The 26,392-nt window shown below is 45.0% G+C and overlaps 1 protein-coding gene across 2 annotated transcripts in view; it reads left to right on the top strand.

Moving 5' to 3' along the window:
- LOC144822093 (uncharacterized) overlaps positions 1 to 26,392 on the top strand; it is a 438,381-nt gene that overhangs the window by 21,943 nt on the left and 390,046 nt on the right. Inside the window, exon 2 of one of the 2 annotated variants that reach the window (XM_078679422.1) lies at positions 4,991 to 6,605. The exons of the other annotated variant lie outside the window; for it this stretch is intronic. Coding sequence (XP_078535548.1) covers positions 5,021 to 6,605 — 1,585 coding nt within the window. The 5' untranslated portion in view covers positions 4,991 to 5,020. The remainder of the gene's footprint in view (positions 1 to 4,990; positions 6,606 to 26,392) is intronic. 2 annotated transcript variants of the gene reach the window in all.

The following is a 26,392-nucleotide window of genomic DNA, read 5'->3' as shown; positions in this document are numbered from 1 at the left end:
TGGCTGCTGTAGCAGAGGAGATTTTAGGAAGGGCCAGAACAAAGCGGGCTGCAGCATTCTGCACAACCTGCAGTCGATGTAGAAGGCTTTTGTTGGCTTCGATATAGAGAGAATTACAATAATCTAGCCTCGATCCTACCAGGGCAACTGCGACCTGTTTACGTGTCTGGGGGGAAAGATACCCACGGATCTTATTGAGTATCCTAATCACACCCCAGCAGGTAGCCACGGTCCTGTTGACTTGCAGGGAAAGAGAGAGCGAGGTATCGAAAATAACACCAAGGTTCCTGGCAGATTGGGAAGGGGTGGGGCAGATGCCAAGGGAGGGTGGCCACCACTCACTTGACCAAGCATCTTGGTCCTTCCCAAAGATCAACACCTCCGTCTTTTCGCCGTTCAGCTTCAGGGAATTTATAGTCATCCAGTCTGCCACATACTGCATGCATACCCTGAAACCGGCGGCAGAAGTCCTGACAGAGGAGTGAGCCAGAGAGACCATAATCTGGGTGTCATCTGCATAGGACACCACCTGCATCCCCTGCGATCTTACTAGTCTTGCCAGGGGAGCCACATAGATGTTAAACAGGGTCGGGCTTAAAGCCGACCCTTGTGGCACCCCACACTGCAATGACTTGGCAGGGGAGAGGTGGTTCCCGAGCATCACTCTCTGCTCCCTTTCCAACAGAAAGGAGTTGAGGAGGCTCAAAGCCGGACTCTTGACACCAGCTTCCTCGAGCCGAGATGTAAGAATGGCCGGGGATAGGGTGTCGAATGCGGCTGTGAGGTCCAACAAAACCAAAACCGTGGTTTGGCCCGAGTCCACTTTGCGTCGGATGTTATTGACCACACAAGTGAGGGCAGACTCAGTGCTATGGTGCTTTCTAAAACCATGTTGCGTGTTATCAAGGTATTCGGATGATTCAAGGAAAGAGGACAGATGGAAATTCAGATGCGCCTCAAGCATCTTAGCGGGGGCAGGGAGGAGAGAGATCGGCCTGAAGTTTTTCAGCAAGGCCGGATCGAGGGACGGCTTCTTAAGGAGCGGTTTCACAATCGCCTTCTTCCACACAGAAGGAAAAGAACCCTGGGTGATAGCCTTATTCATTACCTCAAGCATAGGAGGAAGAAGGCTATTTCTACACTCTTTCAGTTTTTTCAGAGGTAGGGGGTCAAGGGGGAAGCAGATTTGATCCTGTCAAGCAACAGGTTCAGTCCTTCCAAGGATAAAGATGGAAATTCCATAAGAATACAGGAAGGCTCTGTACCTAAAGAGTCAAGACTGGAAATGACAGGCAATACGCTTTGGTTCAAAGCATGGCGATGAGCTTCCAGGGAGACATGTATGTCAAGAATTTTATTGTGAAAAAAGTCAGAGATATTGTTACAAAGTTCCTGCGAACTGACTACGGGATCTGGAAGTTGCAGGGAGCATAAGGTGTCAGCAATTTTAAAAAGCTCCCTAGCAGAGGAGAGGGAGCTGGTGAGGTTGGAGAAATACTCCTGTTTCACTGTCACCACTCTCCGTTTATATTCCCGCAGTGCGGACTTGTGGGCTTCTCGATCATAGGGGTCCCAAGATTTCCTCCAGTTTCTCTCACTACTCCTACATCTCTGCCTCAGGAGTCGCAGCTGATCAGAAAACCAGGGTGCCGTAGGCTTTCGGCGTGCTACATAGCGCAGAGATGAGGGGGCAAGTTGTTCCACTGCCCTAGAGATAGAATCCATCAGGTCTTGAGCTGCCGCAGCTACATCTTTAGATAGTAAAGATTCGGAGGTGGAAACAAGAGGGACAAGAGCCTCATCCGATATCTTACTAAAATTTCTCCTAAGAGTGAAAGGAGTAGTTCCCATGTTAATGATACATGAGGCAGGGAAGGAAAATTCCAATGGCACTGCGTAGTGATCCGTCCAGGCCAGCGGTAGCGGAAGGCCAGTGGAGATCCTCGTGTCATTAAAGAATACTCCATCGAGTATGTGCCCAGCCTTATGGGTGGGACTATTCACAAGCTGGGCGAGATCACACGCGCCTAGTGAATCGACCAGCGATATTGTGTCCTTTGAGTTGACCTCATCCAAATGAAAATTAAAATCACCCAAAATGGTAAAGGCCGCTTTTCCAAAATAGGGTTCCAAGAGTGTCAGTAATTCTGAAGGGAAACTGGCCCTGGGACCGGGGGGCCTGTATATCAGAATCCCAGTGAAAGAAACCAAAGGAGAGAGGGTGATACAAAAGAACAGCGCCTCGAAACGATCTGAGGGCATCGATAAAGATTTAGTCATGCAAGAGAGGGAGGATTTAAGAAGAATGGCAATGCCTCCTCCTCTGCGCACAGATCTATCCTGTCTGTAGAGAGAGTAACCATCAGGAATGGCCATAATCAGGTCATGTCCAGAGGTATCAGAGGCCCAGGTCTCCGTAATAAACACCCAATCCGGCTGTCGCTCATCCACGAAATCATGAAAGGCGACGTTATGCTTAATAAGCGAACGAGCGTTAATCAAAAAGCCAGATCTCAAAGGCGTGTCAGGTTGTTTGGGCGGGAGAGGAGATGTTACAGAGCCATTGCAGGAGAAATCAAAAGGGGCCATACAGGCCGAACAGCTGTAAAATTGTAATATCCCCTCAGGCGAATAGCGATGAAGACAGGGCTGGGAAGCAGGTCTAAGTGAGAGGATTTCTGACCTTGAGTATAGCCTGGTTATCCCGTCAGGAGGGGAAGGAGTAAGAGCAGAGTCCAGCCCGCCCTGCAGCCCGTACTCAGCGCGGACGGGCGCAGACGGGCTGAACTCTGGCGTAACTCCGGCGTCAGTCAGGCGTCCCCGCTGCGCGTTACCGCTGCGCGCTGACATGGCTGCCTTTATGTTCGCCTGGAGAAATAGAAAGCAGACTATAGCGCGCGATCAGTGCCCCTCACCTAAGATGGCCGCCGACAAGACAAGGGCTGAGGACCCGCCAAATACGGTGGTTTTCCAAATTAAGGTGCAGGTAAGGTGGCAGCTGTGGGGGTATGCGTGGCGAGGCTTTAAAAACAGGGGGAAGGTGCCCAAAACAAAGATACAAATTAATGGACAAAACGGGAAGATTAAAATCACAAGCTGAAAATCACGAGTGAGAGCTGCAAATGAAAGCGCTGCTGCAGGTGTAGCGCTAAGGCATTCTGTGACAATCTAAATACTTAACAAAAACATTCTTTAAAGATAGTATAAACTATTACAGCAGCAGTAATTCTGAAGTTGAGTCTGAAAAGAACTCTACTCTCCTTATCCTTGTTTGAAGAAATAAACAAGCTCCATGAATTTGTGATCAAGGTCAAATCTGGGTCACGAACTGACCCTTGCCCTCCAGCAGTCATGGAATCTGACCTCATCAATCAATCAATCAATCAGCATTTATAAAGTGCACCCCAAGGATATCTGGGCGCTGAGGGTGCTGCGTCTCTGTCGAAAAGCCAGGTCTTGAGCAGTCCCCTGCAGAGCGTTTTCATCAATTCAGCAGCTCAAGCTGTCGCTCCAAGCGTGTTTCAAAATGCTGTAGAGCTCACGTGACTGAAAAACCAGGAAGAAGTCCCGGATATAACCAAGAATTATAGGCCAATACCTCTGCTCCCTTAACCTGCAAAAACTATTGGTCAGAGAACTGCCTTCAAGAGGTTCCAGGCTTTATAACTACTCCAGCTCTCAGATAATTCTTATCAATGGAATGTCTGCCTCACCATTCCAGATTCAAAATATGATGCAATTTGATGATTACTTCATGAGGTTGAATCAACTAAAACTGAATATTGATAACACTGAGATTGTAATTCTAAAGAATAAGACCAATCTTTGGAACCAACTTTAATCTCCAACAAAAATGAGATTGTTACCGGAGCCTAAACCCACAGCTAAAAGCCTCTGAGTGATAATCAATAGTAATCTTAGCAAGAACCAGCAGACTGGAGCAGTAGGATCTAAATACAGATTTATAAGGAAACTACTTAAGAGAATAACCCCACTCCTCCCACTTAAGGCAAGAAAATCAATAGCGGTGGCCGCAGTCCTATCTAGATCTCATCATGCCAACCGAGTATATGTAAGAATGCCCAGTATCACCATTCATAGACTACAAGTAATTCACAGCGACGCAGCTTGTTTACTACATCATCTTCAGAGGTGGGCACACGCCACACCTATATTGAAATAACAAATCCACTCTAAGACCCTCTGCCTCAGCCCTAAATGGTCAAGAGGTCTAGCCCCTCACTTCATTGCAAACCAGGCGGAAATGCATACACCCGTACAAAACCAGAGATCGCCTCACTTGAATTTACTTTCTATTCCAAAATTACAGAGGATCAGATCAGGTGGACGCAGCTTTGGTACAAGCTCCTTTCATCCAGAAATCTCTCTCCCGGCTAAATCCATTTGAATCTAACTTCAAGTGTTTTCCCAGAAATCTGACAACCTACAAACCTATTCATGCTCGATTCTTCCGGGTCTGATTGGTTGTCTCCTCTTTTATGTATTTCTGATTCAGTTCCAAGAAACCCCAGGTTGAACATGCTCTCTATATATGCAATGACATAACACGTGTTTTGTAGATCCTGTAGAGGTTTGGTATGTTGGCGCATGCTTCAGTTACTGAACTGAATATTGCAAAAGAGAGGTGTACAGTTCAAGTGAGGATGTTAGCGCAGTCTTGTCTGCCAGGGTATTATAAATCTTCGATTGCTGCAAGGCTGTTACAGTATTCAATTTTTGTGGTAGCACAGTGTACAATTTGAGCAGACCAAGGAACAGACATAGTGTTGGAAACATTTCAAATCCGTGCCTTTCATAATTTATGAACTATGTTGCGGGTATTGTGACATTTTAATGATTCATTTTTGTCTGGTTTTAGAAATGAGTGATGTTCTCTGATCACACTGGGGTTGGTGACACAGGAAGGAGTATTTTGACCTAACTGTCCTGTGATAACGTGTTGTCTTTTCTCTTTTCCTCTCCTCTGCAGACATTGAGACTTGAACATCAATTTACCGGAATGGGGAGAAGACGGGCTCCAGGAAAGAAAGTGACAGCGCAGTGTTCACGTGAATCCGTAAGAGCCACAGTCCCATCTTATCCTCTTCATGACGTCTCAGCTTCAAGATCTCGAAAAGATACTCAGAGGGACAATGAGCTGGAACCGCCTTCGGAGAACCTGCCGCACATTATTCTTCTATCCATGCTGGAGGAGTTGGAAGCCAAACTGGATAACTTGCTGAATACTGTGGAAGACGTACCTTCTAGAGTCGCTGGGCTGATTAAGAAAATCTGGATAGAAAAGGATCAAGGTTACCTAGATAATGCTGGAGTGTCTTTGGAGATGATCTGTCCGGCGAGCATTAGAGATTGTGCTATTAGCCGGTCTCCTGCGACACCTCAACTGGACAGGTCAGAGGAACCGAGCTTGTGTCTTCAGCCAGTGTTCTCTGATGGGCATGCACCAAAGCAGGACTGTACGCTCTCCTCGCCAAATGATATTCAAGGGCGTCCAGAGGACCCAAACCTTTGTCTACAGCCAATGTTTCCAGATCGACATCACCCACAGCAGGACCAGTGGGTGCAACCTGGGTTTCCAGGTAGAAATGGAGTACAGCAGGACTGTACTGTATCCAGGTGCCCTCAGACAGATCCTCCAGGCAGATCACTGGAGGCAAAGCTGTGTCTTCACTCAGAATTTGTTGATGGGCAGACACCACAGCAAGACCAGACCGTACAGACGGCGTTCCCAGAAGAGTGGGAGCTAGATGAGCCCCTAAAGCAAGAACCATCCCCATTGTCTACTAATAGCTGGGACCAGCAACAGAACCTCTGCCCAAACCCACTATTTCCTGAAGGACACGAACCACAGCAAAACCACTGTATACAACCCGCTCTACCAGATGGGAACAGGCCTGATGATCCCTTGGAGGAAGCATTGATGTGTTCTGATTTCCAGGATCCCCAGGAAAACCAGTGCCTACAACCCGTGTCACCTGATGGGATGTCATCAGATGAACACTTAGAGTCTGGGCTATTGTCCTTTGATGAGTTGGGGTCACAACAAACCCAGCGTCTACAGCAACACCTATGCTTGAAGCAGGAACTTCCTTATGCGCAGGATCCAAATGTGAACTATGAGCTAGAATCTATGCACCCTGAAGCACAGGAACCAGATCAAAATGACAATCTAGAACCGGCCTGTACTGATGCACCGGGTTCAGATCAGAATTACAAGCTAGATCCACTGGACACTGCGGCACAGGACCAAGAGCTAGAGTTAGCGCTTCCTGGAGCACAGGAACCAGATCAGGACGACGAGCTAGAACAGACCTGTGCAGATGCACATAGTTCAGATCAAACGTACAAGCTAGAACCTCCCTGTACTGATGCAGGGGGTTCAGATCAGAACTACATACTCGAACCACTGCACCCTGAATCACAGCATCAACATCAGAACTGCAAGGCAGAAATGCTCTGTCCTGATGAGCGGAGTCAGTGTGTGCCTCCATCATTCCTAGGACTGGATACAAATACTGCAGATGAAGACTCAATGGGGAGAGGAAATACAAAATCACATTTATTGCTGTTCGAAGCCACCTCAGGTATGTATTTCACTATAAATGGACTCTCGGAGTGCATACTAACACATGTAACCTCTTCAAAATGCGTATGGGCAGATTTTAGGAAATCTCTGAGGGGAGGATTATGGTTTGTATGGAACCCACTGAGCAATACTGACCCCCAGAGTACGAGTACACAGGGTGCCGATGTTTCCCTGCATTCTCCTTCTCTGGTTCCATACAGGACTGTATCCTTCCTGTGCAGAACAGGCCTGGTAATGGGACTCTGCATTTGACAAATAGGCCAGTAGCTCTTGTCATTCCTTGTTTGTCCCCATTCCAGGCTGAGGAAGTGGAAATAGCGCCAGTCATGGGAGGTTTTACTGGCCAGAATCGCACGTAATAGTCGAATGCAACTGATGTGGTGTTCATTGAGAATAGCAGACATGCGCAGTCTGGAGAGGGAACTGTGTTTCCAGTTGCACAGTTACATTGGGTAAGACACAGTCGTCTCCAGTTCCTGATATAAAAATCCTAGTCTGTATTCGGCCTCAACAGCAGGGCTGATCAGGGATGTTGTTGTCACTGCAGGGTTCTCCTGGAGTGCACACCACCTCATGATAGACAGATACACAAAGGTTTTGGAACTCTGAGGTGACTTGCAATATTCTTATTATATGCAGCAGATGGTACTTTATCTCGTATAATACATGGTCACACCATCACCTTTCCCACAAACCTTGGTGCGTAGCTCGTACATATGCAGCAGCTAACCTGTTTGCAAACATGAAGAATGAACTTAAAACCTCTTGTGCAAAAATAAACATAAAAACTGTTAGATATTTGTTGCAAAAAGATATTAGAAACTGTTCAATAAAAGCCCATTAAAAAAAAGCTGCAGTAGCTCGAAACGTGTAAAAACATGCAGAAATATTCCACCCTTCCTTTATCTAAGGAAACTAATAAACATATTCCCTCTGCTTCTCCTAGTAAACTAGTAACATACAGCAGAAGTAATAAAAGCAAAGTTCTGTTTGTTGCTTTAAACAGCTGATTCATTTATGCTTTGTGGGGTGGAGTGGAATGGGGTAGATTGGGTGGATTGTAGTGGGGTGGTTTGGATGGAGTGGGGTAGATTGGATTGAGTGGGGTAGATTGGATGAAGTGGAGAGGGATAGATTGGGTGGAGTGGGGTAGATTACAGTGGAGTACAGTAGATTATGGTAGATTAGAGTTGGGTAGATTGTGGTAGTTTGGAGTGGGTAGATTGTGGTAGGAGTGTAGATGAGTTGGATAGATTTCAGTGGTATCCATTGAAATGGAGTTGGGTAAATTGGACTCAAGTAGAGTGAGGTAGATTGGGGTGAAGTCAGTTAGATTGGAGTAGATTAGAGTTGGGGTAGGTTGAAGTGGAGTGGGGTAGACTGGGGTATGTTGGAGCAGAGTGGGGTAAATCTGAGTGGAGTGTGGTAGATTGGGGTGGAGTCGGGTAGATTGGGTTAGATTGAGTGTATTAGGGTATATTGGATTGGAATGGGGTAGATTAAGTTAGAGTGGGGTAGATTGTGGTGGGTAAATTGGGAATGGATAGATTGGAGTGGGATGGATTGGGGTACTTGGGAGCGGAGTGGGATAGATTGGAGTGGGGTGGGATGTGGAGTAGAGGAGCGTGGAGTGGAGTATTGTTTCATGGAGTGAGTGGCATAGATTGGAGTGGAGTGGTGTGGAGTTGAGTGGCGTAGTGTGGAGTATACTTGGTGTGGTAGCGCACTGCCATTACAGACAACACATTTTCAATTGAAATGATCATTACATTTACACCGAAATATGGTTTTACTGCACATCAATGATAATGTTTGCAAATGTCATCCCCTAGTGTATTAATGTGTTTCAATCTTATTCAAATATTTTTCTCCACACTTCAGGAATACAAAACAAATGTGCTTTATTTGTACTAATTCTGATATATTCTGAAACATCAGCACAGTTCTTTTTTTTAGGTCTTGCCGCAACAGTGCTTAACGTTGTGGGCTTACTGCCCACCCATTACTTTTTATTTGTTTCTTCGAATCTCTTTTAAACAGCCTTGCTTCCAAATAGCTAATCTTTCCTACTTGTCCCTCCTTTTCGTAGATTGTTCCCTCCCACAGAGCACCGTCCCATTACTTGTAGCCTTGCAATGGTTCCATATTATTAACTGCTTTAGGCACTTTTTCTTTTTTCTTTGTCTAAGAGCACTTCATATGAGCACTTTTTCACTCGCTCCAAGCTTTTTTGTAAATGGCTGTAATTCTTGTTCTTATCTCGTCACATTTGCTGTTCATTCACAGACCGAGATCAAATGTCAGATGATGTTTCCCCTAAACAGCCTGTTCTTGCTCTGACTTCAATGTAAGAGAGCCAGTTCCTCACCGTCTCACACCATCGCTGCTTGCCTCTCCTTGCTTGTTATTTATAAAAGCAAATTACTTCACTTTCTTGTCTTCACCACCTCCCCTTCGTATAATGGTAGCAGCTGTTTCAACTAAAGTGCTCATGTCTACTGCTGCCGACCAGAAGCTTCACTGTCGACTGTAAAGTTGGCACCTAAGGTACTGGAAGGACGGCTTGGGGTGGAGGGGACTTTGGCATGTACAGAGGGCCGTGCCATTGAAGCATCTTCTGGCAGCTCTCACCAGCAGCATCATAAGGCGACCCTGCCACATCTGTACAACGTTTCCGGGCCGAAAGCAGTATAGGATAATAGCTATAAATTCAGTAACCAGTCTGTTTGCTACGTACAATCCACTGTACTAAATGATATGAGGCATTCTTGGTACATGTATTTCTAAAATGTCAATTGTTGTAATATTTAGTACACATACTATTGTAATGCAAGTTGATCTCTAGTAATGTTTAGGACATGTATTATTTGTAAAGTAGAAATGCTTTCCACTTAAAAGTGAATATATATACTTGGTAGTTTGTTTAAAGGACTTATCAAACCAAATGTTAGAAGTACAATGCTATAGAATTGTGAAGCCCTCTGATACCCATTTGGGTCATGTTTGAGCTATATAAAACACTGAATTCATAAATAAATAACACACCTGAGTGCAGGGAGATCCCCCCCACACACACCTGGTACCTGCTGTGAAGAAGGTGTGTGAGGGCTGAAAAATTACCTTCACGCCCTTCAAGGCCAGCACCCTCGATGCTGCCTACGTGGTGGCCATATTGAAGCAGAAAATCATCAGGACATCTCAGGCATTTACACCCAAAACCGTGAAAGACGGTAAGCCCGTAGGCTGATTTGGAAATTATTGGGCACTTTGCTGGTGGTATCTTGAGGAAAATAATCAAATACCGGCAGCGAGGCCAAACTACTTTTCAAAAATACCATACTCACACTGGGGAGAGACTTCTCAGGCTCTGATTGTGGGCTGGGATTCCCTGCAACAGAGAGCTCCATTTGTAGCTTCTTATCAGACTAATAGTCCCCTTTCCCGGCGTTCAGAAAAAAATGTAAAATCAGCATTTTTAGGTGCAGCACTTAAGGAGCTTATTGATGGCCCAGTAATCACTCTCCGTTCCCGGCATTCTATTTTCATTAATCATATCCATCACATTTGATTGAAATTCAAAGGGTAGGCCTCAGTAACTACGTGTCAATCTTTGTAACCCGGCAAAATGCAGTAGGATATTTCTTTTTCGACTGATGGTGTGGGACACTGCTAAAAGTCATTTGCAAAGTCAGTAGATTCGCAAGGCAAGACCAATTGGCTTTGCCAGTGCTTGTTTTTTGTTGTGTGCTAGGAAACAAATCTTACACCTTCTCCTCTTGTATGGATACTCAGCAGAATTGTCACATAAATGCTCTCATTTTGAAGTTATAGGAAGAAAAGTAAACACCAAGCTTTCTCAAAGAGAGAGCTTGACATTTGACCTCTGTCTTTGAATGCACAGCAAATGTGACCAGATAAAAGATTTAAAGGCCTTTTTACAGAAAGCTTGTTTGTGGAAGAGTACAGTAAACCAGGTTTGGGCAGCGGGAGGGACGGATGTGAATTACAAATCACAAATCCAATGGTAAGGAATGGGTGGAATGTATTCCCACTGATGCTTCCTGAATATCCCCACAATGTCTTTAGCGCTGTCTGGTAGCCTTGGATCAAAAGCACAAAGGTCACATTGAAGTTTATTATTGGGATTGCTTTTAACATCTTAATTTATTTTTAAAAATTATTTGCAACTCACTTAAACCATGGTGTCTCTCTCTTTCTCTCTCTCCCTCTCTTTCTCTGTTTCTCTTTCTTCCTATCCTTCTTTCTTTCTCTCTATCTTTGTCTCTCTCTCTCTCTCTCTCTCTCTCTCCTTCTCTCTCTCTGTCACTCTTTCTCTGTGTCTCTGTTTCTCTTTCTTCCTATCTTTTTCTTTCTCTCTCACTCTCTTCTTTCTTTCCCTCCCACGTAGTTTGTGGTTTTAAGAGTTTCTTTTGAAAAGCAATTATTTCTTTGCTAATAATTTTGGAATCTTTTGAAAATTTGTACAAACTTTTCAAAAAGAGTTTTTTTCTGGTTTCTCTTTATTATACCAAATGTGTTTATTTTTGTGGTTTTATACAGTACAATCTTGGCTGAAGGGCATTGAAGCACTTTTCTAAAGAAGAAAGACCAAAATGCAGATTAGATGTGCCATAAAATAACAGATAAGCAATAGACTAATCCCACAGATCACGTCAGGGGAGAAAGTTCAAACAGTTAATATCTGGATATACTGGAAAAGTGGATGCAGAAAAGTGACCACAGATTTATTATTCAGAGTGTCTCTCAAATAGGAGGATTTTGAGTTTATAATTGTGGCAAGACTTGTGGTTGTTCAAAGTGGTTATGGGAGGGAGTTCCAGATCCTTGTGGCGCTGGCAGAGAAGGCGAGCTTTATAAAGCGTTCTTGCCTGAATGTCGCTTGTTCCAGCAGGAGGACTTTACGAATTCGCGATCCTTGTTCAGATCCAGAGATTTTGAGTTTTTCTACCAAGTATGACGGTGTGGAGTTGTGGAGGGATTTGTGGGTGATGCATTCAGTGTTACATTGGTCTGTTGCTTCAATTGGAAGCCATTGTAGGATGCGAAGTATAGAAGAAATGTGATTTAAAAACTTTGTGACCTGTCACAAAGTGGATAACTGTATGAAGCATTTCTCTCAGTGATGCTAATTTTCTCTGGGAAGGCCAGACAGGAAAGAGATCCAATAATCCAGTCTAAAAAGTACCAGCGTATGGACTTCTAAGTTCGTTAGGCACTCTTGTGCTTTGATGAGACATGCTTCTGAAGGTAAATGAGAATAAATCTAGGTCTGTAATTGTTAAGGTTGTTCTAGTCGGCGTCTGTGTTGTTGGATGAGGGGGTTGACTTGGCCGAGTTTGAGGGAGGTTGGCATGGAGCTTCTCGAAAAGGAGGAGTTGATGATTTTGGTCCATGCAGGCGAGATATGATGCGACTGTGATTATTGACATGCTCAGGAGGGAGGGGATGAGAAATGTGCGATGTTGGTTTCATGCAAGCGAGTAATTGGAGCACTTCTTCTTAAGGGACATTGTCGAATTCAGTCCAGCTGGCATAGGGTGAGTTTGGCGAGACAACCATTAGTTGGAGGTAGAGCCTTGGGTAGACCCTGTTTGTTAGGGGGGACATCTTTGGTGTAGGGCGGAGAGATGGGTGCGTCAAGAGAGATTTCAATGTTAGATATTTTTTCAGAGAAGAATGTTGCAAACTCTTTGCAGCGCATGGTAGAGTCATTTATTGAGTGTTGAGGGAAAGAGGAGGTTTGCTGTTTGATGATGTTGAGAAGGTCTTTAGGTCTGTTCCTAGAAGGGTCAAGTTGGGCTCAGAAGAAGAGGGATTTTTCTCTGAAGAAATGTGTTTTGTATTTTATGCGTTTAGCTCCCGATATCGCAAGATGTGTTAACAAGGGTTGTTGTCTCCAGTTTCTTTCAGCCTACCGGAGTTGTTGCCTCTTTGTTAAGGTCTTTGTTAAACCAAGATCTGGAAGAGATACTTCCTGATTTCTTGAGTTTCAAAGGGGCGTCTATGCCAAGTAGTTCTCCCATTTTTCTGTTGTAGTGGGCAGTGAGATCATCACCTTGGAATTTGGGAACTGACTAACTCTTCTAACTCTGCCTGGGAGATTCAATGTATGTTCCTCTCTCAGTGCTTGTGCCGTGTATTTTCGGGGTGGGCCTTTGGTTCGATGGCATTGAGATTGAAAAGAATTAGGTGGTGGTGAGTCCAGTCAGTGGGTAGGATAGAGCGGAGGGATAAGGTGTTGTGCTTAGAGATGATTGCATCAAGTGTAGTGTAGTTCCCATATTCCCAATAGGACCTGCACATTGGAATCACATATACTATAGTTTAGACGTAGGACTGAGGTCGACTAGGTCTCTATCGAATATATTAGACTTAATTGTGAGTGCCAGCTAGCTCAGAGGTCACTAGAAACTTTCTTGAATAGACAAGAAGGGATTAGTTTCTGACAACCGCATAAACATGACAACTTTGTTTCGCAAGAATAAGAAATCAATCTCTAGAATCGCGGAAACACTAGATAGTTATTTCACTCAGTCAATCGTGCATACTTCGTTTCACCAGAGGTGCAGAGAAAATAGAGAGACGGGAGTTTTCAATAAAAGTATTTATTGAACAGTCTTCTTTCTCAAGCACAAGAAATGAACTGCTACAATTGTAATACTGGTTATAAAGTACACTGCATATAATACGAAGAGTATTATAAAGTAGTGCTGTTAAAGCATGGTATGGTTTCTAAGCCATATAAAATAACAAAAAATACATACATTAATAAATAATGACTAAGTACTCAACTGGTGCTTCTAAAATACACCTACCCTGGTGTACCTAACCTAGGTCTAGTACAAGGGAAGAAGTAAGTGAGGTGTAGCTTAGTTTCAGTATTCTTTTTGCCAAGAATCTATTCCAAGAATTCTCTAAGGGTCTAATCAGCTCTGTACCTTGGTTTAGAATGAAGGAGGTCTTGTATGTCTCTCTCAGGACTCGATTTCCCAGCAACCCGCAAGGTTGGCCTGGAAACACTGGAACTGGATTTCTCGGCCAGAGAAAAGACAGCGTCTCTCAGTGCGTCTGCTGGAGGGTCGGCTTCCTTCGGCACTTGCTGCGGCATGATGCGTCGGGCACGTAGATATTCGAACTGCTCCAAAACACTGTGTGTTTGTCTGGGCAAATGTGTGCATATTTATACCTTAAAGGTGCCGAGTTTGACGTACGGTTGGACATAATAACGTCATCAAAGACTCAGTTCTTTGAAAACTCCATGATTTCTTAGATAAATTAGTATTCAAGCAAGGGGAAGTCCCTAGCTGCTGAAGGCGGGTTTTTCCAAGAAATAGTTGTGGATTCTCAGAACTAGTGGAAATAGCCATGCCGTATTTGGGCTGCATAGGCTAACTCTAAATATGGTTATGATTTCTATGCCTATATAAGGATAGGGTAATTTATACCTATATATGGGCATGAATCGGGAAAATTACACTAGGGTCCTAGAGTCATATACAACACAAGGATAAAGCCCTTGGTATGAGTTTGTTTATTGCAGTGTTGGGTGAGATCGTTCGCTTCCAGGAGGGTGGATAGGGCTTGTACTGTTGGATCATCGGCATTGTTCAAGTGCAGATTCAGGTCTCCTAGTAGAACATCTGCACTGCCTTTAAGGTAGTTTTGCGTTAAGTCCTCAAAGATTTGTCATTTTTCACCAGGAGGGTGATAGATTACATGAATTTTGATAGAGTTGGGGCCTTTGGACGAGAGTTGAACTCCTACATATTCAAAGGTAGGGTATTTCGTGTTGAGGAATGGAGTTAAGCACAGATAGTTTTTGTGTATAATGGTTAATCCACCGCCAATACGATCTTAGCGGTCGTATGGATGATTCAGAAGCCCTGTGGGTTGAGGAAATTGATAAAAGAGGATGAGTGGTCGTTCAGCCGGGTTTCAGTTGGAAAGCAGAAGTCAATTTTGTGACCTAGGATGGTTTCGGCTATTTGAGTGGCATGCTTAACTGCTGACTGACAGTTTAGTAACATGCAGCACCGCGTATGTAGTGATCTTGGACCAGGCTGACAGGGTTGGATGGTTGTTATCCACCAAGAACAGAAAGCAGCAGCGGGCCCTCAGACGCCGCACCTTAGTCCCAGTTCAACAATAATTATATAGTTTCGTGCAAACAACCCCTGCGTCAGCTGCTGAATGGCGCCACAGAGCTTCAGATCACTAAAATGTTTGTGGATTTGGTTGGGGGTGCACGTAGTAAAGAGAGTCCAAGGAGAATGATATTTGTGTACAAAAAGTTTCTTCTTTATTTAAATTTTCTTATCATAAAACAGCTTCTCACTTATCAAATAAATCAGCCAACGCGTTTCTCTCCCTCAAGGGGAGCTTCCTCAGGGCATATAAATTTATAGATTTCTTTAGAGATGATGATAAGTAGAGTATATTGAAGTATAGTGTTCAGTATGTCCTAGGCCTGGGATGAGAATAACGTCAGTCAGCCGTGGTCTTAGCTTTGTTGTACAGTTGGGCATCAAACTATGCACTGGTGTACAGCAGAAAATCGTGTTCCCTTATTGTAGTTCCTTCGTCAATAAAGTATCGACGGTGTGAAGTAATCAAAAAGGCCAGTCTTTATTTAGAAAGATCCTCGACGAAACGACGGCTAGTGTTTTCTTCTTAGAGTCGGTATGTTTTCCTGGCCCGGTCCCGTATATAAGGACCGAGTTTCCAATTCCAAAGCAGCCGGAGCGGCAAGTAGCGTGTAGGTCCCGTACGAGAGATGGTTGTTATTTGGGTAGGCCGCCTGGGAGGGTGAGTGGTGTTCAGGGTTCTACTCGTGCCAAGGATGACCGGGGTCTTGCAGTGCCAAGGTTGGCTCCGGGCATCGTCATACGTGTTACTCAGCATTTCAGCTTCCCGTTGCGTGATTTCAGTTGTGGTGCATCTATGATTGAGTTGGTGATGGATATAGGGGATAGTTTGTCTAGAGGTAAAGGATAGGGGATCAGAGTGTATGTTTGTGGCAGGATCAGTGTTTGCTATAGATGCGTGAAGCTGGGGCAGGAAGTAGGTAATCTTTGCGTTCTTACGTAGTGACGAGATTTCCTTCAGAATAGTGTTGATTGTGAGTTCAAGCTGGGCTGTTGTAGGGATCAGTTGAGTGGCATTTGGGTCAGTGGTAGGAAGTGGAGTGCAATGGAGCTCGGCTGAATTCGGTGCGGAGGCTAATGCAGGAGCGGCCCGTGCAGGTAAGAGCGGTGGGGCCGGGCGGAGGGATTCAATAGACGACAAGGAGGGGGAAATGATTTATTTAATTTCCCCTTGTCGTCATCTGTCGCATTCCCCCGGCCCCCCACTGCTCTTACCTGCGCAGGCTGCTCCTGGGCTAATGTAGTATCCAGCCTGCTGTGGTTGGAGGACTGAGAGGATTCCGGTGGGATAGATAAGTCAAGCTGGGCAGTGCAGGTGTGCCTTGCAGAGGGGGCAAGTAGTTTTGGTATCAAAACAGAAGCTTCAGTGCGTCTGGGGATCTGAGAGGCTGTAGGGGAGGTAGAGGTGGGGGCAGTGCAAGGGGTTTTGGGAGTAAAAGGTTTAGCTAGTAGATGAGGGCGTGCATGGGAGAGGGTGGAGGGGTGGTGGTGGGAGCAAATGGCATGGCGGCGCAGAGAGCCGGAAAGTGGAAAATAGATCATTTTGTTCAGTGGCTTGGATTAGGATGTTCCCGTTTCTGTATATAGTTATGGGCCGATCTCCACTAAAGTTCTGGGATAGGGATATAGTTTATTTAGATCCATAAGGGACATTGGTAGCATTAGTTACATGAAGGTGTTGAATGACGTTTTCTCTCTTTTTGGCGGGTTCCGTAGTGTAGAAGATGAAGTCCATTTTAAGACTTCCGTGTGTTGGATTGTAGAAATGTCTGGTATTAGTGTCTCTGGGTGTTCTTTAAGGATTTTGTGTTTTTACTTGTTAACAGCGTGTTTGGAGAGGTTTTGCAGAAATGAGTTGGGGGCGTATCTTTCCACGCTCCCGGAGTTGAAGTGATACTCAGAAGTTGTTTCTGGGGATAACCAAAGTTAGACTTCAGGAGAAGCATTCAGAGGTGTGCATAGTGGTCAAGAGGCAGCCTCCAACAGCTGAGATGGCTGCCTGATTGTAACATTGGGCCCTTTCAATGGACGGTTGGTGGGCACTTCTTTGGAAGAATTGGATGCAAGTGTTAGAGGCGTGTGAAAAAGGTCACCAAGGCGATCTGGTAGGATCCCTTTGAGGAAAAGGGGGCATTGAATGCCGAAAAGCGCCGAGGTCACTGGGTTCTTAGTGGCCACGGTATCTAGGAGCTGGTGGTTGTGATGGAGTTTATTGGTCAGTCTGCAGAAACGTCCTTTATATTCGAGGGCATATATACAAGTTATACACCCACATCATAGGTAGTATATCAATATCAGCATAGACTAGTAGACATCACAAAGGATGGGTCACTGCTATAGGCACATGGTAGGATAGGAAGCAGCATCAACTTGAGATGACAGTATATGCATGAGATAATATTGGAATAAGATGGGCAAAACAATCCCCATGTAGGCTTAGAATAACAGTGTCAATATAAAGACACAGTATACTCGCAAAATAACATCTTGCACTTAAGCATTGTGGAACTTCGTTGAGAGTTCATTTTAATGGTGAGATATGTTAGGAGGGGTCACCAAGTGTGATTGATGTAAATTGTCTGACACTATAATTTTGTGGGACTTTGTTGAGAGTTGTTTTTACTGGCATGAAGTATTAGAAGGGATAGTAGGTGGCACTGGGTTCTCATTTATTCTTTTGCGGTCTGGAGTCCAATATTTATACCTGGTGCCCACTAGTAGGAGTTTCTAGAGGCTTTCACCGCCATGACATGTCAGGCATCCCCTTCCTGCTTGCCCTGGGTCCAGTTTGTCTGGAGTCACAAAAGACCAGTGATAACTCCTTTGTGAGAGTGCTCGTGCATAGCCTTTGTGATGTGCAACTGTGATAAGTGACAGCAGCCCCCTCTCGTTAAGTCAAAGAGGCCTATCCTGCCTACAACTCGCTTCCAAATGAGCAGAGGAATATTGAAGCACTCAGCGAAGTCCAATGGCCATGCCTTGTGGCCCGTAAAGAAGTACTGCAAGATCAGAGATGTTTGTTGTGATATATTGTTTCCACAATTATTCACCTTTCTTGCGTTGGAGACGTAAAATCCATTACAGACAGGCAGCCGTCATGTGTTTCGTCATAGAGACTTTTTCAAGGCTGCAAGAGGATATAGAAAGTATCTTACACATTTGTAACAATGACATAGGGATAAGAAATGCAGCTGTTAAGTCACCACCACCAGATAGAACAAGAAGAACACCGTTGTGATCCTGAAGGATACCCTGTGAAGAGCCAAGTGCATCGGGTGAAATCCTTAAACAGATTGTGCCTGATAATCTGGCCATGCTAAGTTATTGCAACTTGCTGTAAAATCATACTACTCCCGTGTGAAGAGGAGCCGGCGGAGAACGAGAACTCACAGCGTTCGACTGTACTTCCTCCGCAGGAAAACAAGGGACTTGAAGAGTTAACAATAGGTCCTCCCTCCTCTCTACAGGAAGCTGAGGAGAAGGAGGGCAACAGGATCCAATCCGAGGGCGACAACTCATCGGAAGAGGCGGGACTAACCCCTTTATGGAAGTGGACACCAAGGAAGACGGGGAGCACCAACCCGGAAGACGCCGCGGAGTTGGAGGAGAAGGATCTACGGGCCGAGAAGAAGCTCCAAAGGACGACGACGGAGGAAGACGCTGACGGGGAGGATGTGGAGTGTTGGTCGGAGGACTGGTGGAAGGCCGCCGTAACTCCGGAGAGTTACGGCAGACGCGGTGAGTGTCTGTGGGAGAAAGGGACGGGAGGGGGAGAGGCACGGGTAGCCTTAGCCTGGGGCACCGTATCGTGTGGTACTTAGCGAATCCTTTTCCTTGCACGTCCGTACTCCTGAGCAACCCCGCCCAAAGCCCTTGCCCACAGCACACTCCTACACTCTAAACTGGATTTTGTTAAAAGCATTTGAGACCACAAACCCTCGATGTTTTGACACTCCGGGTGTGGTGAAGGTGATACACTTTTCAAACCCTAAAACAGTCCACTGACCGCTCTTTCTTTTTCCTTTGAGCCTGAGCCTTCCGGGACGGCGGACTCTATACCAGAACCCAGACCCCAGAAGGAGGAAGCAACAACAGGACCAGACATCTACCGGAATATCCATACAGCCATCTGACCAACCGCTATACTCATCACCCATCTTATTCTCTGTACTGTATACCCAATAAATCTCACAATTCAACCCCCAATACGGCCTCCTAGTTTCCATTTCCGCCCATCCCTCCGTCATCCCGATAAAGTCATTGTTAGCCAAAACAAAAGTAATCAAATCTATTAGCATTCCAGAATGCTCAAGTAGAATGGCGTCTCCGATGAAAAAAAAATGCTGTATGGCAGCAATCCCCCCAGATTTGGGGATACTAGTATATAATGCACAGAAGTCCAAGGTAACCAGTATGTTGCTGTCAGTCTACTCACATTTTTTTCTTATTGCTTCATCAACCCTACCCCCCTTCTGCTGCATACACCAGAAGCAACACTACAAACAACCCCCTCTCCCTTCGCCGCTTCAGCCGTGCCGTTTAAGGTTTATTTTGTAACTTTAAAGCTGAGTGCATCACTCGCTCTTCTCTAGACTCCACCCACTTTTCATCTGTGTTGGACTTGGCCCTTTTGGCAGGTTCATCCCTGAACCTTTTGCCTTAAGCTCTGACATGGTGGTATTGATTTTAGACCTCTGGGCACTTTAGCACTGTGGCCCAGTGTAGAGTGCGTGCGCTCTCTGAGTGCTGTGGTGAGATTGGTCTGCCCTCCCATAGGAATGCATGGGAGATATGTGTGTCCTTGGTAATTCCTGGTATGAGAGGAGTGCAGGGTCGAGTTTAGTATGTATGTAAATGTAAATGTAAAAGTATTAGTATTTGTATAGCGCACCGAATTGACCCCGGAAGGGGTATCTCAGGCGCTTGTACGCATACCGCTGTGGAACCCTTCCTGGCTTTTTCCTGTGAGGTGCCCACTCCTGGGCACCCCCAAGTTGAAGCCAGGCATCCTAGCGTTGTTGGGGCCGTTGTGGAGATAAAGCAAGCTATTGCCCAGAGTTGCAGGGTGGGACCCATGATTACAATCGGCACCGAGGGGAGAATTATCAGGTCCGCGGAAATTGAGCCTAAGACCCGCCGATGCGGGAATTGAACCCTGGTCCCGGGCTAGACCTCTGCATCAGGGTCTGCCGCTCTAACCATTGAGCCACACTTCTCCACATGAATGAACTCGTAAGAATTAATGCTGCACAATGGTGTCCACAGATTTATGGTGAGTGGTGGAGAAATGCCACTTTTAGAAGTTGGCATTGCTGTGTGTCTGCCTGCCTGATGTGAATTGCATGTCTGGCTTGTGAGTGACGGGGCTGGGTGGTGTGGTTGGCTCCAGGAGACAGGGTGAGTCGGCCCAGTAATGAATAGAGAGATCTGCATGCAGATGGGAGGGACCAGTTGCACCTGGGACCTGAATAGGGCTGTGCCTTCCCTCCACAATGCTAGCTCCGCCTCCTGTGGTGTGTCTGATCAATGAACCCCCACCTAACAATAGGGAAGAGGAGCCTGGTAAACAGGGTGCTCCAAAACCAATTGCATCTGGTTTCCCAAGCCCAATGCTGTAACACAAAGGAAATTGTCCAATAAATGTAGGGGCTGTGACCCCATGAAGTGTTACGCTTGTTCTGGGAGGACACTCTGCCAGGAAGAACCGCCGCTGCGTGCTGGCCTGCCTGGCTGCACTTTGCTGGGGTCTCCCCAGCACCAAGGACTCTCTTATTGCTGCCTTTTTGAGGACTTTTGTGGCTTAGCGCCTCGTGAGCGCTGTATTTGGGTTGCCTAAGGGAAGAGGAGCAGGCCCTGCTGCAGTGCGAGGCTGCAAGGGAATCCCGGCATGTGGGATTCCCCCCTGAGCTCCTTATTGAAGCAGGAGCCCACCTTGCATTTGTGTGTGCTGCCGGCAGGTGCCCACCCCGCAATCATCTTTATTGAAAGAGTGGGTGCCCACCTAGCACTGCCGCTGTTTCCACGGATTAGTACTATTTAAAAAATGAAGCGGGAGTCCACGCCGCCGGTTCTGGCCCCCCGCATGAGGCCGCAGAGAACACAGAGGATCTACAAGAGTGGCTGTGCCAGTGCCCATCTTTTTGGATTTCACAACTGTCCAGCAAGTAGAGGGAAGCTGCCATGTTTAGGCCAGCATTCCTTTGGGGGCATCTCTGAATGAGGTAGGAGTGAGATGCACTCCTCTGCCCAGCGCAATTGCGCCCTGCGAATTCCGCTGCATTGGCAGCAGCCCTGACATTTGAAACATAGGGCATTTGAGCCCCTTGAGAAGGCCAGTTGGCCAGGGGGACTAATAGGTTTGTAGGGCGCCAGGCCCTAAGGTGATTTATGAGTATGAGGTCTATCCTAATGTGTTTATGCCTAAGGAGATGGTGTAATGTGTGAATGCCCAAAGCGATGCAGACATAATGTGTTTATTACACGTGATAATGCTGAGGTCATTATGGTACCAGTAGTTACTGGTTGTTTCATTACTTGTGTTTTACTTACCTGTTCTGATGGTTATGACCAGGGCCCGATTGGCCTGGTCCTGTATATAATCCCCTGTGAATATTGCCTAGTGCCAGTTGGCACAGTGTATATTATGTGACTATGTTTTGAAGGTGATTATGACAACACAAAGGCTATTTTATATGTAACCTTGTTTGGAGTTCCTATTGTGGTGTCCCTAGGGTGTTGCTGCTGTGTATGTGTGTGTTGCGCAAACCCTTTACAGATTGCCTCCAGGATAAGTCTGACTGCTCGTGCCAAGCTACCAAGGGGGTGAGCAGGGGTTATCTTTGGCATGTAACTCCCTTGCCCTGACTAGAGTGGTGGTCTCGGCCTGTCTTTGGCGCAAGCCTTAGCCAACCAGAGATCCCATTTCTAACATTCGTGGTCAGCGGTGAGGATAGGACCTGCGTTTGGCAAGTACCACAGCGACAACTGGTTGCTCTACAACCCTGCATTTAGATAATCACGTGTTTGGGGATTATTGTTTTCGAGTTTTATTTTAGTTTTTTCTCCTAAAAGTGTCATTTTTGAATTACGTACCCCTGTTGCAGCTCTTGCACCTAGGTTTCCTGTGTTGCTCGTGTCTCTGAGCGTCCTGCCAAAATAGAGTCTGCCTTTAATTTCTATGGTCTGTTTAGATACAAGTCAAAGTCAAGTAAAAGATAGCTTTATTCGATTCCATAAAAAAATCATAAAAGCACATAAAATTACGTATATACAATAACATTCAGTAATTAATTGATCAATCAAAAAGCAATCCTCTATGCAGTTCAATAAAGTTTTATAAAGTTTTTAACACATTGAGGATCTGCATCTAATAATACTTTTTAAAAACATAGTGACCGTAGTTATGGACATTTCATCTTGTAATAACTGAATCCTAAGAAAGGCAGGTCTACATTGACTCAATCCCCATACTTTTAACAAGGGTAACAAGTATCTCTTCCTACTATGTGAGTAGAATTTACAAAATAGGATACAGTGTATGGGTGATTGTAAAGAGGAATCATCACAAGGGCATGGTATTAAGTTTTTTGACCAGTCATTTATGTCTGGACAAGTGGCCAGTCTAAAGAAAGTACCAGTTCTTAATCGTGTTAACAACATTCTACTATAGCTGGACCAGTTAGATGATAAGTACAACTGAATGGCCGGGCCCTGCAACAGATATTGGTGTTGGATAACAGACACCTTCTTCCCCGCTGTCTGCCAGCGTTTATCTTCCAGATACTCAAAGCAGGCCTCCTTCAGTGCTTTTCTAGAGATAGCGGATAAAGTAGACGGGTCATTGTAGAGCTCAGGGTGGCCTATGTCTGTTAGAAAAGTTTTCACATATCTTAACCACTGGATATGTTTTGCGCCGTGGTGTTTAACACAGTCCTTAATAATGGCCCTATTAAACTCAGTTTCAGTGGATGACCATACTTTATGCCACAACAAAACTGGGGAAGTCTTTACCAGATCTGATATATGGAGCAAGGCAAGCTCCTTAATACATACATAAGTGGAGGTAGATTTAGGGACGGCTAACAAATATCTCTGAAAACTATTTTCACATATTTGAATTTCTGAGCTGTCAGCAGCCCCCCAGATGGCCGCCCCATATATGGCAGTTGACACGCATTTAGCCTTATATATATCCAGCAAGATGCGTACCGGCCTTCCCCCCAGTTTGTTTGCAAACTGTTTTACCGTTCCAATGGCCCGGCAAAAAGCCAATTTGCTTGAAGCTACTGCTGTAGACCATATACCTTTTTTATTAAAAACGATCCCTAAATATGAAAAGGTATTCGTAACATCTATCTTTGACTGTATTAAGAAAATGTTGCAAGGTACATTCTTTTTAGATGAGCAGCACATGGTAAAGGTTTTTCCCGATGTTAATCTTTAAACCTCTCGCGCCCATGTATTCTGAAAAACTAGTTAGCGCCTTCTGGAGGCTTACTTGGGACCTTGCCATTATAACCGCATCATCTGCGTACAAAAGTATGGGTACCGGAACACCTTCAATGCAGGGGTAGTCCAGATCTTGGTCAATTAAAAAAGTTGCCACACTATTTATATACAAATTGAATAAAAAGGGTGCCAAAATGCAGACCTTTCATAATTTGAAATTTGGCTGTGCATTCACTGTTTTTACCAAAACCCACCTTCGCCCCTGCCCCTCTATATAATTATTTTATAAAGTTAAGGATATTAGGGTCAATACCGATATCTTTTAAGGTGTCCACATCACTTCATGACTCAGACAGTCGAACGCTGAACTCAAATCAACGAAGGTCATAAATAATTTTCCCTTTTTGGCCACTACATACTTTCCCGTGATCATGGCCAAGTTAAGACCTTGTTCGACAGTACCTAAGCCAGACATAAAACCATACTGGAATTTGGAAAGGGCATTTATTCCTTGGCCCATGTATGTAATCTATTCAGTACGATTCTGCCGGCCACTTTCATTAAGGAGTCTAGTAGTGATATTGGGCTGTAACACTTAGGATCACTAAAATGCTATTTCCAGAGGGAGTAATCCCTGGGTATCAGGCTCCTCAATTGTCTGGTGGCCAAGACATTCTGAGCTAACTGTTTCATCTTTCTTGTATAGTTCAGAAAAATGGTTAACCCATACGGCCTCCTCTATGGCTATCTCAATTGTATCTGTTTTCCTTTCAACAAAAAAGGGGGCATTTATGGCCTTCCAGAAGGCGGTATTGTCTCTCAATGCACACGCTTTATGGAGAGCTTCCCAGGCATCCTTTTTTAGTTCTAGTTTTCTCTTCTTTACTGCAGCTTTATAACCTAATCTAGCTGACCTTATGTCTGAAATATTTTTGGGTGTTTTTTTAAGAATTGACATTAAAAAAGTGTGCGCTTTCCTACACTCTGAATTAAACCAGCCTTCAATCTTAAGTCTCTCGCCTTCCCTTGACCTGTGTGTTAATTGATTACAGATTTGACCTGTTATTTTTTGAAAGGCGGATACAACCAGTGCTGGACTGACCTCTTCCTCCAGGCAGGTCATAAAATCGTTTAAATTGCCTGATATTAAGGTATGCAGAAAGGTAACTTGGTCCACCTTATTCCATTTTATGGAATAACCGTTAACTCTAGACAGTGCAATCCCGTGGCGGTAAATATTTTCAGCCACATCTATGTTCTGGTGATTGTCCGCCCCAAAGCTAAAAGATGAAGAAATTGGAAAATGATCGCTCATTGCATTGTCCTCCGTTTTAAAACTCAGGACACAGCGATGGTAGCTTGTTGTTACTAGTGTGAAGTCGATCACTGACCTAAGACCACGCCCATTAAAGGTTGGTTGAAAGGCCACCTGACGGGTACAAAACTCATTTGCGAATCCTAAATCCCATTCATAAATCAATTTATTAAAAATATTCCCAATCTTTGAGTGCTCAAAATGGGTACAGGGATCTCCCTTAAGATTAATCAGCCCGCATGTGCCAAACTCACTGTGAGGGCATAGGTGGCAGTTAAAATCACCAGTCAAAATGACACACATCTCTTGTTGCCCCAGATCCTGTTGAGTATGGAGGATGCTATTTAGGTCATTAAGTACCTTCTCTGTGTCATCCTTTGGGATGTTGTTATATAGATTGATCAGGAGGACCTGTTGTTTTCCTCCCACCTTAAGTAGGAGTAGCTGGTAGTAGTCTCCCCCTGTACTTAGAGTTTTTACCACCGCGTTCAACATATTTGATATCAAAATACAAAGACCACCTGAACTCCTGCCCCTACTAGTCTGTTTCGCTGCTGTGAAGAATGTACGATAGCCATTTATATGTATCTCCTTTTTTCCCAGCATTCCTGTAAACAAATGACGTTAAAATTATCCACAAATGACAGGAATGTGGGGTTATTAACTTTGCTTGATAGTCCCGCTATGTTCCAAGACAGGGGGGTTAAATTTCCCCCTGCCTCCACCTGCATGTGGCTACCGTTATCCTGAGATTTAGGTTCTAGAAGTTCACCATGATCCCCCAACCCATCACTTAAGACCTTTGGGCAGTGAGCCCTACTGCCTAGGTGTTCATGGGCAAGTATAGTTCCAGTACAATCATTGAGTACCTTCCCCTTTACTGAAGGACAATCGATAGTGAGGTTATCTACTCCATTATCCAGCTTTTGCTCAAGTGATGGATTGATTATGGGATGGGCGGCCCTACTTAAAGGTGTGTTTGTGTTAGTTTGCCCCCTCATGCATTCATCTATGCTCCCTTATCTCATTTCCAGTCAGTCCACCATCTCAAGACAGCTGAACCTATTGGTGGTGGGAATCCCCCTCCAATTTTCCATATGTAAAAGGTTCCTGTTTGGATATCCTCCCCACTCTTGGTATCCTGCATTCCCCGCATTACCCCAATGTCTTTCATAATCAAAGCATTGAAAATTCCTAAGTGGGTAGAAGTATGAGAGCCGTCTAGTTTCTATCCCTATGTCACTAGTTTGTGTACTCCATGTGCAAATATAATCAACCGTGCGCCGGTCCTCAAAATTAACCAGCACGCAGTCCCCTTTTATTGATTTCCTCTCGTGTCCTACCCATGGCACCCTACGCACCATTAAAATCTTGCTTGACATATTTGGTGGTAGGGGGCGATTTATGTTCAACCAATGGGAAACTTTATTTTTCAAAGACCAAGTTGGTTCCTCGACAAACTCTTCCAGTTCCGGTATCCCTGTCAGGACTACTACGTAAGGACTCGCCTCTGGGGGCAAGTTCACAACAAATCTGCCCTCAGTAGCCCGCCTTCCCCCATGTTTTTTAGGGTGAACAACGGGAGTAATAGATGGATTCTCCTCCCTCCCAGGTTGCTGAATCGGGCCAGGAGGTCTATCTGCTACTTTCTTCTCAGTTGCAGTTACAGGGTTAGAGATTACTTTTTTCGCTGGTGTTAAGAGTTTTTTTGTTGGTTGTCCTGCTTGCCCAACCTTAGGGGGTTTAATATTAGTTGTTTTTTTTGCCCCAGGGTTCAACGGGTTCTTGATTAAACTATGCAATTCATTAAGCTGTTTTTCAATGTTTACTAATCTAATTTCTAGTGGTGCGAGGAGG

This window comes from Lissotriton helveticus, chromosome 1_1, assembly GCF_964261635.1.
Source record: "Lissotriton helveticus chromosome 1_1, aLisHel1.1, whole genome shotgun sequence".
In the NCBI taxonomy this organism is placed as follows: Eukaryota; Metazoa; Chordata; class Amphibia; order Caudata; family Salamandridae; genus Lissotriton; species Lissotriton helveticus.
This window is presented reverse-complemented; position numbering and strand designations above follow the sequence as displayed.